Source organism: Castanea sativa, chromosome 11 (assembly GCF_040712315.1).
Source record: "Castanea sativa cultivar Marrone di Chiusa Pesio chromosome 11, ASM4071231v1".
Lineage (NCBI taxonomy): Eukaryota > Viridiplantae > Streptophyta > Magnoliopsida > Fagales > Fagaceae > Castanea > Castanea sativa.
In genome coordinates, this window is record NC_134023.1 from 37,216,337 (window position 1) to 37,234,220 (window position 17,884).

General features: G+C 34.9%; 1 protein-coding gene and 1 pseudogene across 1 annotated transcript; one reads left to right on the forward strand and one right to left on the reverse strand.

Moving 5' to 3' along the window:
• The first annotated feature begins 1,447 nt into the window (after nucleotides 1-1,447).
• On the forward strand, nucleotides 1,448-2,986 carry LOC142614442 (tyrosine decarboxylase-like). The gene has a single exon (XM_075786962.1). The coding sequence runs from the start codon at nucleotides 1,448-1,450 to the stop codon at nucleotides 2,984-2,986; it is 1,539 nt and encodes a 512-aa protein (XP_075643077.1).
• Nucleotides 2,987-12,421: 9,435 nt separating this feature from the next.
• Nucleotides 12,422-14,269, reverse strand: LOC142616445 (protein FAR1-RELATED SEQUENCE 5-like; annotated as a pseudogene).
• Between the last annotated feature and the right edge of the window lie 3,615 nt (nucleotides 14,270-17,884).

A 17,884-nucleotide genomic window follows, 5' to 3' on the forward strand; every position in this document is an offset into this window, starting at 1 on the left:
ACTAGAGTTCCTACTAAGTTTGCCAGCGTGGTAGTAGCCGAACTGGAATTTTGCACTTTGAAAATATCACCTTGAACTTGATGTCACTAAGCTTGAGTTCTTTGTTGATTAAACTCGAGTTTTCAAGACTCGAGTATTGTGTTATTTTACATACACAGTACCCAAGCTCCATAAACTCGAGTTTGGCTTGGGTATAATGCTATTTTAGTCCACCATACCTAAGTTCTGTGAACTTGAGTACTATGTAAGTTTTTAATTTCAGTCTCAGTCTCAGTTTTTAATCTCTCTCTCACTCAGTCTCACTCTCAATCTCCCTCTCATTCACTCTTTGTTACAATCTCATTTTTGTGTGTGAATACTGATGTGTACGTGGATGTTTGTGCATACAATATAAATATAATATAAATTTATATAATTTAATTATTAGGAAATAAAGCTAATTTGTTACATGAGTGTGTATAGTTATCATGTTATAATAATTTTTTATCACAAAGTGAAGAAAATTCAAGAAAAAATTTCAAAGTTAGTGATTATTTAAGCATTTGATTGGTTTAGTAAACACCTAGTGAATTATTATATATATGAATGACTGTTGTTGTGTGCGTCAATAATTAATATAGAACCAATGAGTCGAGTTTAGTCATTTAATTTAAAATATTTTTATAAGAACAATGAAAAAAATATAATAATAATTGCATAAAAAGAAAAATTTAGACAAACTTAACAAAATAAAATGATTATAACTACCCATATTGGCAATAAATACTCATAATAAACTGTTGAGTAACAATTCAAAATTTGAAAACTTGTAGAAGCAAATTGTAAAAATTCATGTATTTTTGTTGTTGATAACTCAATATATTTAAGTTCTCTTTTTATTAAAATTTTTAATTTAAATTTCTTGATGACCCCCAAAACAAAATTTCTAGCGTCACTATAAAAATTTAAAGATTTGTTTGGAATATTATTAGAAATGCTAAGAATTTAAAGCTAAGCCAAACATGTTTTCATTTAATTATGACCCTACACATCACGTGTTGACATTTAAAACAAATATTATAAACACATGTTTATCTCAATGTCTCACGTATCAAATATTAAACTTTTCTTTCGCTAATGATTTACATTAAAGAATGGGAAAAAGACAAAAGATGGGTTATATAAAAGGGACTTGTCCATTGATGATCTGGAGAAAGGCCAGGATCAAATATTAAACTGATAGGTCTAGAGACCTGTATGTTACTCAATTTTTTTGCTATATAAGAAACCTATCCTCATTCATTAATATAATTCTCATTCAATCTGCATGATACTCATTTTTTTGCTATATAAGAAATCTATCTTCATTCATTATTTATCATTCAATCAGCACATCACCTTCTGATTCTTCCATACCCTTTCTCTCCTCTATCAAACCACCAAAACATTTAAATTCCGTATCTTGATCATGGGGAGCCTCACTTTCGATAATGATGATGAAAACAATTCCTACTTCGTCACTAACCCTCTAGACCCAAAGGAATTTAGGAGGCAAGGCCACATGATCATAGACTTCATTGCAGATTATTATGAAAACATAGAGAGATATCAAGTCCTAAGCCAAGTTGAGCCAAATTATCTTCGAAAGCTGTTACCAGAATCTGCCCCTTACTCTCCTGAATCCATTGAAACCATCCTCCAAGATGTGCAGAAATATATTATACCTGGGATCACACACTGGCAGAGTCCTAACTACTTTGCCTACTTCCCTTCAAGTGGTAGCATTGCTGGTTTTCTTGGAGAAATGCTTAGCACTGGCTTTAATGTAGTGGGATTCAATTGGATGTCATCACCTGCTGCAACTGAACTAGAGTGTATTATCATGGATTGGCTTGGTGAAATGCTTAAACTACCAAAGTCTTTCCTCTTTTCTGGCAATGGTGGAGGTGTATTGCAAGGGACTACTTGTGAGGCCATTTTGTGTACATTAACTGCAGCGAGGGATCAAATGCTAAGCCAAGTTGGAAGAGAGAAGATGGAAAAGTTGGTGGTTTATGGGTCTGACCAAACGCATAGTGCAATACAAAAGGCAGCCAAAATTTCTGGAATCAACCCAATGAACTTCCGAGCTGTGAAGACAACAAAGTCAACCTCTTTTGGGTTATGCCCAAAGTCTCTACGTGATGTAGTTCAAGCAGATGCTCAAGCTGGACTTGTCCCATTCTTTCTTTGTGCCACAGTTGGGACAACTTCAACAAATGCCATTGATCCAATAGGGCCATTATGCGAAGTAGCCAAAGATTATAGCATATGGGTCCATGTAGATGCCGCATATGCTGGAAGTGCTTGCATTTGCCCAGAGTTTCGGCATTTCATTGATGGCATTGAGGGTGCAAATTCATTCACTTTGAATGCACATAAGTGGTTCTTTACTACTTTGGATTGTTGCTGCCTTTGGGTGAAGGATCCAGGCACCTTGATAAAATCACTCTCAACAAATCCTGCGTATTTGAGAAATAAGGCCACTGATTCAAAGCAAGTGGTGGACTACAAAGACTGGCAAATAACCTTGAGTCGAAGATTCCGAGCCATGAAATTGTGGCTTGTGCTCAGAAGCTACGGCGTGGCGAACCTCAGGTTCTTTTTAAGAAGCCATGTTAAGATGGCCAAGCTTTTTGAAGAACTTGTAAGGCTTGATAATAGGTTTGAGGTTGTGGCCCCTAGAAAATTTGCTTTGGTCTGCTTTAGGGTTTTGCCTAAGCCAAATGTTAAAAAAGTTTATGAGAATGATGAGAAGGCCTTAGATTTGGAACGTGTAAATAAGCTAAACCAGAAGCTGTTGGACTCAATCAATAGGTCAGGCCATGTCTACATGTGTCCTACTGTGGTTGATGGAGAATACATAATTCGGTGTGCTATAGGTGCGACCCTGACAGAGGAACGACATGTTATCATGGCTTGGAAGGTTGTTCAAGAACATGCAGATGCTTTGCTCAGCAGATATTGAACATATCAACTATATGGGAATTATCCCATATACTTGATATATGTATTATCATTTCCATAATATGTGATACACATATTTTAAAAGGAATGGTACATATATTTGATGTATGATATGCACTTTTATTGTGTTGAGTTTGCTTCAATATCTACTAAAAGTATTAATGGGTGATTTTCATTCAAACATGCATTTAAAAAATAAGTGTGCATGGGAATTGGTAATATGATTACATGCACAATCTTACTCTTATATTGAAGTCTTTATATGATATGCAAGATATACAATAGATATCACAAACTTTTCTTAAATTGAGAGATCGTCGGAAATCTATACCCAAGAAGTTTAAGAAGTAGCAAAATACTAGTAGAAATTTTCAGCACCAACAATGGAATCATGCTAAATAAGATGACTTTTGTAAGGATCAAAAGTCATCGCCTTACAATCATGAACTACTTTGTTTTTTGTGCAAATTCCTTCATTAGGCATTTAATTAGTCATTATTGTTATTTAAGGTAATTTTTATTTTAATGATTACTTACAATTTAAAATTCAAAATAAAGTCTAGTCTAGATGTCTCCCAGAGTCCTTGGATTTAAATTTTTTCAATTTTGTCTCTTTTTGGTGATTTTTCATTGTTTCTAGTCTAATTTCATGCTTAACATGAATTATGATGTTTTAGAGTATCCTAATTTTCCTAGGAGAACTTTAAAGGTTTCCTATCGGTCATCTAGCAACACTAGGCATTCTTTTTCTATTTAGATGCATTGTAACCTCTAGAAGCAATTTAATTTTTTCATTAATAAAACTTTAGAGAGTATTATTTTATACTTTCTGGTGGATGTAAGAATACTCCATGTGGATTCAATGCTCACTGTCTTGAAGTAAACTTGTTGTTTCCTTATAACTTTCATTTGATGAGTTGTACACCATTCTACGAACATTTTTGATATATCACAATGACACAAAATACCTTCTCTCACGTAAAGCGCAAACCACCCATCTACTCACACTTCACTACAACTCAAACCCTTTTACCATATCAGCCTCTACCTTTCATCTCCACCACTCCCATGTGAGAGAGATTTGGTATACCACTGTGAAACCAAATACTTTCTCCTACGTAAGGGGCAAACTATACATCTTTTCACACTTCACAACGACTAAAACCCTTATCCCATATCAGTCTCTCCCTTTATTGCAACCACCCCCATGTGAGAGAGATTTAATATATCACCATGATGCCGAATACCTTCTCCCATGTAGGGGGCAAATCACACCTGTTCACACTTCACAACTCAAACCCTCATACTATATTAGTCTCTCCCTTCCACGTCTCCCACTCATCAACCCCTATCCTCCTTTGTTCATTAAACAACACCTAAACTCTCACCCACCAACCTCATGTGCACCACCGACTTCAATCTACCCTTTTTTTTATGGAGAATAAAATTGAGGTTGAAGTATTAACTACCCATGCCAAAATCTCCTTTATCGGGAGACCAAAGTGGTACTTAACCATTTCCACAAAACATATATAGAAAGAGTTCACAGCTTCACTACCCTAGTGGGCAAATTGGTAGATGACAAACTGATAAACTATAATAAAGCCACATCGATAATCCAGAAAGAGTGGAACCTTTCCAAAAGTTTCTTATCCGTTTCTATGGGCAACAAACAACCTTTTCCATTTCTAATCTGGAACATTGACAGATTCCACCTCAACTTTGGAAAATGGGTAAAAGCTAGGTGATCAACGGTTTGGACTTCTATAAATCTGTGTGAAATTCATTTTGTGATAATCGAGAATGTATTTTCCATTTCTCATTTTTATGAAGCAAAAGTGAGAATCCTTAAAATATAAGGATATATTTTGCATTCTAAATTTCACTTTAAAAAAAAATTTGAGATGAAGAAAAAGAAATGGCTCTATAATGTGAACATACTCAAGGATTCTTCACTTAATTATGTCTTTCGTTGACCCTTTATGCTTAAGCACTAAACTTTTTCCTGATTCCATCTTAAACACTATGTAACAAGATACTACATTATTTGATTTACGGGATACTTTCATAGATATGGAATTACCTTTTTTCTTATCTCTTATCATTAGCATAATATCATTTAATCTATATTTCTTTTCTGTAGCAGTTCAAAACACACATTTCTGTTCATTTATTTGAGAGGTTGCTAAAATTGCATAAATTTTGAGGTCATGTTGCAATTTTTTCTTCAATTTCTACTATTAGATTATTAAATAAATATACTGTTTATTGCTAGCCTCTAGAGCTTAAAAGGGTCCCTTTTTTTCTGTTTCTTTTTATTTATTAATTAGGTACCTCCCTTATCTTGTTTGAAGGGATTTTTTTATTATAAATTTTTTGTTTTTTGTGATGAATATATTTATTAATCAAAACCAAAAGGCAAGCCTTGAGAACCCTTACGACATCCAAAAATGATTATAAGAAAATGCTAAATTTACTTTTACTACAAAAGGTTTACAAAGTGAATTTGATTTGTGCTATTGCAACAACTAATAAATAAACATATGAATTACCTTTCTATAATTGGTGATTCATTAGTCTGTAAAGTTTATTTAGTGAAATTTGTAGTTTCCTACTATCGCCTATAGTTTTTTTTTTTTTTAAATAATTCGATAGTTGTGGGAAGAGGATCTAAATTTTAGATGTGTTTGTTGGAAATAATAGGAAGTGCTTTTGGCAACATCACCCATAGTTATACTATGTATTGTTGGTAAATCTCTTATGTCCAAACAAATGCTGGAATGAAGTCGCAGGACTAGACCTAGCAAGAACAAAGAAAGACTCAAGTATAAATGGAACACTCCTAAATAGTAGTGGTTCCTAAGTGAGATAAGTGCCTCTGATTATTCTAATTAAGATCCTAGTCCATCCAAATATCAATATTTAATATATAAGAAATCTACAACAATATCTAATATATAATTTTAAAATATTAAATAATAATTAATTTTAGATCAAATTTATTATTACATATATGGAATTGTGATTTTATTTTTCTAGAATTAAGATCCTCTTTGTTATAGTTTGGTATTTTTATTTTCTAAATATAAGATGTAAATTGCTAAAAACTTACATAAATTATTTTAAAAAATGTTATATATTTTTTAAGTATACATATTTAGTACTTTTAGTTTATTAGTTTATGAAAAGAACTTTTTATTTATTAATATAATTTAAAAATTACTAGTTAAATTATTTAAGACGTCATCGGTGTGGACACAACAAAGGAGTCGCCACCCTAGTTTTGCAATGGGCTAAGAACCATGAATAGTGTCCTTTCAAGGAAGAACCATTGATCTTACTACCAAAGATATGAGTTCAGTATTTAGGTACGTTATTAGGAAGGTGTTAGACACCCAAGACTGCCCAACTCAAAGGTTGGTCTTTCATCATTGTGTCTTACGTCTTAAAATTGATAAAATCATGTTCAACACTTATGTCCTAAACTCATACACACACTAGTATACATCTAAGTATACAATATGACATCATCATCCCAAACACATACATATCCATCCATAGAGCATATGAAACCAAACCACACACATACAAACCTAGCATTCATCTAAAATGTGAAAATCCTATCATGTCATATATAAGGCAGCAACTTAACCATGACAGCAAGTATATCATTTATCAATTAATCATAAAACGCTACACAACAACACATGTACACGTTCATCAAAAGATAACAAAACATATGCATGTTCATGTGGATGTATGACTTATCTTTATTCACGTTGTAGCAATTCAGCACTTATGGCAGCATGCATGGGCATGTGAATGCATGTTCATGGTATCAAACTAAGAAGCAAAAGATGAAACCCTAATCTAGCATATCAAAGATAAATAACAATAAAACAAAGGCATCAGATACACATACAAAAAAAGAAACTTAAGCAGGAACATGTGAGATAAGAAAAATAAAATGAGATAGAAGTAGAAGACTAAACTAGGGTTTCTGGGCAGCTGCCTGTGTACGCATACCGAAGGCTACGTACGCAGGCCAAGCATCTGCGTATGCAAGAGGAGTCCCATGTACGCATGCATAAGGCATGTGTTTATAGCTCTGCTCGAAATCCTAACCCAAAAATAGCAACACAGAAAAATAGAGCACAAATGAAAACCCTAATTTTAATAACCAAACATGCTCAAGATATAAAGAAAACTATAAAACTAACCTAAAAAAACATATATAAGCATAAATAAAGCAAACAAATAAGATGAAAACTGAAAAGAAAGACAGAAAAGAGAAAGGAATGAAAAGAAAAAGTTATACTCAATACCTCAAATGAGAAGCTTTATAAGCTGATTTTCACCGTTCCCCTCAGTCAAATCTATCACAAATCAATAAAAATGTGATTGGCAATGTTAAACTAATAGGATTGGGGCAGAAAAGGTCTCAATCAAACAAAATTGACTTGAGGGTATTTTGTGAATAACTCCCTTTTGATTTACTATTTTCTAGTGAATCTTGTATTTTTTTCGTGAGATCTCTATATGTCTTTTGAAAATATATCATGTAAGACTTTATACAGTTGAAAAAATGGGGTTTGGAACGGCTCCTAGACGATGTGGGGTTCATTCTAAACCACAGTCATTATTGCAGAAAAATTGTCTTTTATATGTCTTTAAAACCCTAGGTGCGTGCGTAGGAGTATGCTTGCATATGTATGCTTTGGCTCACGTACGCAGGTTGCTGCCCACGCACGTGGGCTGAAGGCTACTTTAATCATTTTATTTCCAAAAAGTAGATTTTTGCTCATTTAAAAAGTTATATTTTCCATTTTAACACTCTTCAAGTTAATTTAATATCTAATTAGGCTTTAAACTGGCCTTGGGCCTTAGAATTTGAGCATCATTGGGGAACGGGAGCCCGAGTTGTAAGGGGTACAAGATACGGTGTTTATAGATGTCCCTCTTTTGATTCGTGAGCTTCGTTGATAGAATCAAATAATAAGAGACAAAATATTTTGTTTCAACATATGGCTCGGGCCCAACCTACATACACGACACGTCATGCATACATGGGGCAAGGTGCAACTCCGAAGAGCTGCGAGGGATTCGTATATCCAAAGTCCCACTTTTGTTGCTCGGTAAATAAGCAACGACAAGTTCATTATCCCAGAATCTGTTTTGCCACTTGCAAGCAAATGGTGAGTGACTCGCTATCTTAGAGTTACTTGAAAAGAAAAAGAAAAACAAACAGGGGTGCTCTTCAAGCTAACCCAACAAACAACAAAAGGATACAATCTTTGTGGTGTCCATCTAGGGCTCTTACCTCAAACTTCTCTGGGTGTTTTGCTCTACTTGTTTTCTTCACTTCTTTCTCTATCTTTCCTAGTGAGGCTCTTGCTTCGGGTTGACCTTGGCCTTTTTCTCTATCTTTGTCTCTATCTTCTTCTTCCGTGCCTGTATGTTCAATTCCCAGAGGATATGTACATGAGTAGTCTTGATTGTTGGATCCACTAGGGGTAGTGAAAACTCGCTTAGGAGTAGGTATGCGTGGGGAGGAATCTTCTGTCTCTTTCATGACTTACTTGGGGATGAGAAACTCATTAAGGAGTAGTGTAACTTTTATAGATATGTGATTCAGTGGGGAAGAATCTTCTGCTTCCTTCATGGTATGCTGAGGACTTTGAGGAAGAATCTTCTGCTTCCTCACTTGGGATACTTTAGGTGTACTCAATCTACTAGGGAAGAATCTTTTGCTTCCTCACTAGGGATTATTTAATTATGCTTGAGTCCATTGATAAAGAATCTTCTACCTCCTCTGTGGGGATAAGGTTCTAGATATGCTTGATCCATTAGGGAAGAAATTTCTGCTTCCTTACTGGGGATAGTATTCTTGAGTTTATGTGATCTGCTGGAAATGGTTTTGGGATGTACATGCTTCATTGAGGGAAGAGTCTTCTGCTTCCTTTACTGCTCACTTGGGGGTCCTTGGTGACCTTGTGCCTAATCGGAGCAATCTTGAGATCTTTTTGTAATTTTTTTTTTTTACTGTTCATGACTAAACTACACGTAGTTTAATGGAGAGGTCTAAACTGCACGTAGTTTAGCCATCAGGTGTGTTCCTGCCTTTTCATTTTTCCCAATAGTTACCAACCGTTTTTGTTTCTTCTTCATTCTCTTCATGTCCCTCATCTCTTCATATTCTTCATAACTCTTCAACTTCCCTTTTTTTCTCTACAAAAACTTCCCTCTTCTCTTTTGTCCTCACATCATCTGATTTTCCCATTCTCTCACAACTCTCTCATTTTCTCTCTAGACTCTCTTCATTTCCTTCAATGGCACCCAAGGCCGAGAATAATTCCTATGTCCTTTCCTCCGATGCATTTCTTTTCACCCGCTGGAGTGGTGCAGTAAGATTGACAGAGTCTCCTTCATTGACACACCGGCCAAAGAATCACATCCTTATAGCTGAATCTGTAAGGTTTTTCAAACTTTCCTCAATTTCAATTTTCTCTTTGATCTTTTGTTTTGATATGTTTTTGGCCATGTAAATGCTTGAGTTTTATTGTAGGATGAGTTTAGATGAAAACCTGACACAATAGGAGGGGTAGGAACATGTTTAGAATTGATTTTGGATGATATATGCTTGAAAATGTTGAAGGGTACTTTTGTCTGTTCTTGCTACGCAGGTCTGTTCTTGCATACATAGGTCTGTTCTTGAGGCTTTGCGTACGTGGGTTCTGGCCTATGTATGCAAGGTCCAGTCTGCGTACATGGGCCTTGGCTTGTGTACGTGAGACGCCTAGTAGAGGCCTTACTCTACCTATTTTCACTTTTTTTCCAACTTTTTAACTTCTATATGCAATCCTAACACCCATTTTTGTCATTTTTGCACCTGAACATCACTGCATCCTTCTTTTTATCTTTAATCTTGCATCGAAAGCATTATTTTTCATCATTTTCACTTGAATCAAGAATCTAATGTTATCCTCTTCTTTTGCAGTCCTTATCCCCTTATGTTGGTAGGGGAAGCACCAACAAGGTGGTGGAGTGGTACAACCTCCTTGTTTTCAAAACCAGGGCTTACATTTGCGAAGCAGACTTTGAGCCTATCCTTAGTTGTTTGCCGAAAAAGTCTTCAAGTGCTACTTTGGTGCAATGCCTCATCGACAGGTGGTGGGATACTACTTATGCCTTCCATATTGTTGAGTGGGAGATGATGGTGACTCACTATGACTTCTACTGCATGACCGGCCTTAGCTTTGAATGGGCCATCATTAATTTGGATGGCGTGTCGGGCATCCAGCTGGGTCTTGACATGTTGGGGAGAAAGTACCCCACTAAGACCATCAGTTACTTTGACTTGGTGTTGGATTACATGCTTCTCCCTCAAAGGACTATGGAGGAGTACATCCAAATGGCTAGGGCTTTTCTTTTACATTTGTTAGGAGCTTATCTCTTCACTAATGGTGGGCAAACAGTGTCCTTAAGGTGGTTGAGCCTCTTTCAAGACTTTGCAGATGCACGAAAGGCCAACTAGATGCAGGCATGTCTTGCCTATCTTTACTTTATCCTTGACACTCTTAGTTGGGGCACCTTGAGGCAGCTTGTAGGGCCTTGGAAGCTCCTTGAGGTTAGTTCTCTTTCCATCTCTTGTATTTTCATTTGTAGCTTGTAGTCTTGCAAACTGTATCATCTTGCAAATTGTCATCTTGCAAATTGTACCATTTTACAAATTATACCATCTTGCATCTAATCTATGGCTTATGCTTCTTTTTGCAGTAGTGGATTGTTAGGTATGGCCTCATAACTCCAGGCACCAATCTAAATTTGAGGGAATTCCCTTGAGTGAGAGCCACCTTGCTGGGTTAACTTCGGATGAGGTAAGTTTAAGAGTTCCAGTTTTCATTCTTCTTCATGCATTTCCCTTAGGATACTCTTTTTCCAACCTTGTATCATTATAGGTCAACTGGATTCCATGGGCTAGCCGGCCCCTTCCTGCTTCTCCAAATTTGGAAGTTGCAGCCATCATTGCTTTGGAGATCACCAGTTCCTTCAAAGGACAAGCTTGACGGCACTCTACTTGGCGGAGAGGGTGCAGTGTTAACTGGTGGGTAGAGATAACCCACAGATTCTGATGGATACTTTAGAGTTCATGATTGCTCCACACTCTATGATTGATGCTGAGTACAACTCGTGGAGGAGGCATTCCCTACGTCGCACAGCTCCTTAATGGTTGGATTATGAGGAATTCAGCATCACCCGTCTCATTCCTTCCCTTACTGTTTAAGTATATGTACAATCTCTTTTTCTTCTTTTCCTTTTCCTTTACCTTGTTTGTCATGGCTTCTAATGGTTGAAAACTATAGTAGGAGGAGCCTGCTACTAGTGAGCAAATTGATCCTTCACATCTCCTTTGGATGGTCTATGCTTACGGCCTTGATGGCTTTGCTCGGGAGCATGCCATGCCCCGCAGTCCCAATGTTATGGCTACACTTTTCCTCTAAACACCCGGGCGGTGAGTTCTTCTTTCCCTTTGTTCTATTTTTCTTCTTGATGTCTCTCCCTTTTTCGGGTCACTAACCCTTCTTTCTTTGAATTGCAGTCCACCATCCAAGAGCATAAGGAGTTGGTATGATTGGCTAGGAATGTCAAGCTGGAGGTGATTGACTATTCAAGGAGCTTGTACGGTCCTAGAGGGGCGACCTACTCAGGCAGTGGTGGTGGTGATGATGATGATAGTCGTGATGAGGAGGATTCAGAGGCGACTCCTAGCTACCAACCAAGTAAGAGGAGACACCATTGATTACCTGCAGTCAAGACACATAAGCATACAACACACATATTTCCTTCTTTCTTTTTGTAACTTTTATTTATTTATTTTTTTTAATTTGTTTTAGCAAACATTTGAATTCAGTTTGAGGCAAAGGCTTTTACTTAAGAATATCTTTTTACATTTATGCTTTTAATTGAGACTAGTACTTAATTTACAAGATATGTAGTTAATTGTATGTTTCCCTACAATATTGCTTCTTTGATACTTGAAATCTTGTGCTTGAAATACGTCTTGAATGATTCTTTACGTCATAGGAACCCAAGGGATACCTTGGAGTGGGGAAAACCTTGCTTGAAACAAGGGAGAATGAGTTTCTGCAAAGCGCTGTGTGTACGTGAGGATGGGCCTACATACGAAGCTTTAATTTCGCTTACGCAGGGTTGACCCTGCGTATGTGGGCTACAAATCAGAGGAAACCCTAACCACCCTAATTTAATATAAAAGTAGCCGTTTGGGTCCCAAAACCCTCACCAATGTATTTTCAACTTAAAGAGTACTTTTCTAAGGTCCCCTAATGGTAGAAAACTCTCCACTCTATGATCTTTCTTATGTCTTCCCATACCATCAAATAAGGGTGGATGAGCCACTTCTTCATGTTGCTGCTAACTATTGAGTCTCATTTAATTGACATGAATCAACAAAGTATCGCAACCTCTTCTTTACATCTTTTGTCCATCTGCTTAATATTTATTTTTCACGTATCTTGTTCACATTATTCACATGAAAGTGCCCTTAAAGCATGGGAACTTAACATACCCAATTTATCAAATAACTTGCAATCACAACCAACACTCAACTCAACCGATTAAATTGGACAATATTCAATCTTTTACCCACACCCTTAGTTAGTGAATAGGAAAAACTATTTTCATGATGGTTCGTTTCAACACAATTTAATCCCAAACCCAAGTTAAATGCTTCTTCAAGAATTTTAAACAAAATAAGATTATAAACACTAGCTGCATGACTCAAGATACCCCCATATTTACTAACTTTTAGGGGTGCACCATTCTTGCAACAAAAATCTTCATTTATTTCATCTCGTTGCATTTGTGCTGCCTTTTCTTCATACAATTTCATAACTTCAAAAAGTGGCTTGGATATTTTCAAGAATTTATAATAAAAAAAAACACTATTTGTACTCTCACTCCTTTGGATGGACTTCATATTTGTTGAAAAGAAATCTACACTGAAAGCTAGACACCACTTTTCTCAAACCTGATATAACTTATTAAGCCATGAATTTTCTTTTAGATTATGTTTTTGGATCATATCACTCCAAGTTGACTCAAACTTCATTTTAACTATACACCCAAGTAAGCATTTATTAAATCTTTCATAGAAATCATGGTTTTAATAAGCCCACCAATGCATTGACGAACGTTATTTCTAATATGCCCCAAACAAAGTTTGTGACGAGACTCAGGGAAAACCACCTTAATAGCATTTTTCATTGCTTCGTCTTGATTTGTAAAAACAGATTTTGGTTGTCAACCTCCCATTGCTGCGAAAAAAGTCTGAAACAACCAAATAAATGATTCAATTATTTCATCTATTAAATAGGCACAACCAAATAAAACATTGCTCCAATGATGATTGATTCCCATAATGGTGCATAAATTAGGTTGTACTTTTTTTTTTTGATAGAAATTAGGTTGTACTTATTGGTTTGATAAGTGGTATAAAAAATAATATATCTAAAAAAATTATAATCTAATTTTGATCTACCATCTTTCCAAAAGAAATCTACCATCTATTTTCTTGGATTACTTGCATTGAAGAGAATAACATAAGATCTCCACTCTGCTTTTCTTTGAAAAAATTGTACACGTTTTGCCCATCTCCAATTTCAATGATTTCTTTTCTTTTAGTGTACAAGAAATTGTGAGAATCTAGTATAGAAAACCCAACGTTATTGGCACCTCCAACTTCCTTTGATAAATAGCGGTATGATTGTGTTGCTTTAATTCCCACACTAACCATTGTGCTAATTATACTCCCATGTGGTACTTATCACCTTTCTTCTTGATCTCAAATTATACATTTCTTTTGGAGTAGCAAATCCTCGATTATGTATATCATTATAAAGAGCAACACTGAAAACATCATCCTTCATATTAAATCGGATTCTAGCACAACAACCCGTTCTTGTCTCTGAATTAATGATTAAACTTCTTTTTTTTCTATAAAAATATCTTCAAACTTTTTATATTCTTGCTTAGAACTCACATATTCTCATTGCTTAAGAATTCCATCAACCTCTCATTTATTCCATTTTTGAATACTAAACCCTTTCTTTAAAGCATATTCACTGTATAGGTTGTATATGTCCTCTTCAGAGCTCACTTGCATTCCAAGTTTGATTTCATTACATTCAACCCAAATTACATTCTCATAATCTGCTCTTTTATCATTATCCCCAAACACATTGGGTACATTATTTGAAACATTCATCAAATTAATATAACCTGATAAAAAAAAAAGTATATTGCATAAACAAATAGTTTTGTTTATAACGAAACTAGATGAATGGAAGTTACAGAAAAAATAATGAATTATAATTTAAACTCAAGATATAAAAAAATTGGGAAAACTTTTACCCTCTCAACTTTACTGGTGCATTTACTAGTGCATTCAACAATTTCTAAATTGAAAAGAAAAAACTATATAAAATTTTCATTATACTATACCAAAAGTTTCCTTTGTCTATGCTAATTATGTTGGAAAAAAAAAACATTTTAGAATACCTCTCTCTATATCACAACACATCTACAGCAAGTTGGAAAAAGAATACAAATTATTTAATTTCGCAATCATTTCTCAACATCCAGACTAAAGAAATAAAGAAAATGCCATTCTTTCTTAGCAAACTACAAGAAGTGAATCTCAACACAACTACGACAAGTTCCAAAAAGAAAAAAAAAAAAAAAAATTCTCAGCACCCAAACAAAAGATATAAAACAATATATAAAACCTCTTACATTAATTCAACAAACAATTTAGTGTAGATGACAACAAACTAGGTGAGAAAATCTGAGCAAATCGCTACAAACCCAAGTAAACAGAAAACTAAAACTCAATAAATTAGTTTAAATTTTTGGCTTTGGGTTTAGAAATGGGATGTTTTGATATGAAACTCTCTCTAACCTTTCCTCTTTGTAGAGTTGGGGCTAGAGATGTTGATGATTTCTAGGTTTCTTGAATAAATTATGTGCGTATGAAGATTACTAATGTTCCTGTTTCTCTTTGCTATCAAGCAAAAACTTATAGCAAATGATCATTAATGCACTTTTATTTTATTTTGAGTTTAATCAAATTTAAATCTTTAACCACTTAATGATGTTAGAAATTAAGCCAACAACCTTGTTTATTATGGTTGAAGGGACGAAAATGGCCAAATTGCACCTTTTTGCAAGTTATGTTGCAATTTACCACTGTTTCAAAAATATTTTGCAATTTACCACTTTTTCAGCACTCGAGTTTATTGAAGTCGAGTTTTGAATAGTACTTGAGTTCTGAGAACTCGAGTTCCTACAGAGTTTGCCAGCATGGTAGTGGCCGAGATGGAATTTTGCACATTAAAAATGTCACCTTGAACTCAATGTCACTAAGCTCGAGTTCTTTGTTGATTAAACTTGAGTTTCGAAAAATTGAGTTTTGAACACTTGAGTACTATGTTATTTTACATACACAGTAAACTCAAGTTTGTCTCGAGTATCATGCTATACTCGAGTTCAGTGAACTCGAGTACTATGTAAGTTTTTAATCTCAGTCTTAGTCTCAATCTCAGTTTTTAATCTCTCTCTCTCTTAGTCTCACTCTCAATCTCCCTCTAACTCACTCTCAATTACAATCTCCTTCTCCCTTTCACTCTCAATCTAGATTTCACTCTCCCTCTCGCTCTCAATCTCCCTCTTGCTCTCAATCTCCCTCTTGCTCTCAATCTTGCTTCCACCTAATTTCCTCTCACTCTAAATCTCACTCTCACTACTCTCACTCTCCCTCTCGCTCTCCCTCTCTGGTGTACTCTCACTCTCAATCTTAACGTTGACGATATTGAGGTATTCAATTGGTGATCTGGATCTTCAATTTCGAATAAGAAGGTACATACTCAATCTCACTCTCAATCTTTGTTTGACCATTTGGATTAGGGTGGATATTATGGTTTGGGGGTTAGGGTTATTTTTGGTGTTTTGATGTTATGGAGTTATTTGTGATTTTCATTTTTCAATGATCCTACCCGTGGTAGCAATACATGTATGTGACCCTTTTGAGGAACAATACACTGGACATTGTGAATATTCTTACTATTCATATAAATTGACCAATTATTTCTGAACACACAACTTTCATGTTTTGATTGTTTTTGTCTAAATTTTCACATTAAGATTTATTGTATTTATTTGGAATTATTTTTAGCCATCCTTATTAATTTTGCTCCTTGTTTCATATGAACCCATTGCCATTTTTTCCCTTGATGGTAGTAAATTACCATATTTTGAGTTTTTAGCAAACTTCTTGTTGTTCCAACAATTTCTAGATTAGCTATTTAGATTAGTAGTGTCGAATTTGCTAGAATGTGACTGTTTTGTTGTAGATAGACTACTACAAAGATTTAAAGTATTTAGTTGTTTTTGAGGAAGTTTATTGTGTGTTAGAATTTTGAGGATTAATTTAAAAAGATTGCTTTTGTGAGGAGTTATAAGAGATTTAGTTTATGTTGCAATCTTGTGGAGTTCGGATCATTTGGTTATTTTGAAGATTAGATGGACTATTATGTGCTTTTATTTTGAAATTGAATTTATTTTCTTTTGAGATATTCTATTGTGGATTAAATATAGACCTTTTGAATTGAACTTTTTTGGGTGTTGTAGTCACCATAAAAATATTCGAGAAGTACTTATACGCATGCAAAGAGAGATGGAGTTAACATTCCCACCTTTAATCTATTATAGTATTTTAAATACTTAAATGTATTTATCTATCATTTATTTAAATGAAGAGACAACGGGTTATTTAGCTTGATCCGTAATTCTGCATTCGGGATTTTGGGAAATTGTCTCTCTAAATTACAGAAGCTAGATGTGGTCCCTTCGACATGCCTCAACGTTAGCAACAAAATTTAAATTAAACCCAATGGCCACTTTAGAATCGTACCCCTTTTTTATTTTTTATTTTTTTAAAATCGTAATGGATTGTTTCATAGATCTCCACATGTTTTGCAAAAAATTGATTTTTACATCAGCTAAATTTTGGCGTTGACTAAATTTGTTGCCGAGATAGACTAAGTCACTTGTGTTTTAGGTGAGATCGCAGAAGAGACTGAGTTGTAGAAATTTACATTAAGAAGGTACTCGAGTTCACAGAAATCGAGTACTGTGTACTAAATTAACAAGATACCCGACCCGTACTCTAGTTCTATGAACTCGAGTATGGTGGAGTAAAGTACCCGAGCCGGACTAGAGTTTACTGAGCTTGGGTACTTTGTATATAAAATAACATGGTACTCAAGTCTTTTAAACTTGAGTTTGGTCAACACAGAACTCGAGCTCATAGACATTGAGTTCAATATGGTATTTTTAATGTGCAAAATTCCAGCTCAGTCACTATCACATTGGCAAATGCAATAGGAACTTGAGTACTATTCAAAACTTGATTTCAAGAAGCTCGGGTACTAGAAAAGTGGTAGATTGCTAAAGATTTTCAAAACAGTGATAGATTGCTACATATTTTGCAAAAAGGTGCTATTTGGCTATATTTGCCATGGTTAAAATGTATAATTTAACAACACCATGGATAAGACAATGAATGGTGAAGAAAAAATGAAATAGAATGTTTAATTTTGATTATGGTATTGAGAGAGAGAGAGAGAGAGAGAGAGAGAGAGAGAGAGAGAGCTAAAATAGAATTTCTAATTTTGATTTTGTTATATACATGTACATATATATATATATATATATATAGATTAAATTTTATAAAAATGTGGTGTAAAACCCAAAATTTAGCCCTCAAATCCTAACATGCCATATCATTATATTACATATTAAAGAGTAGACACTACCAAATTTA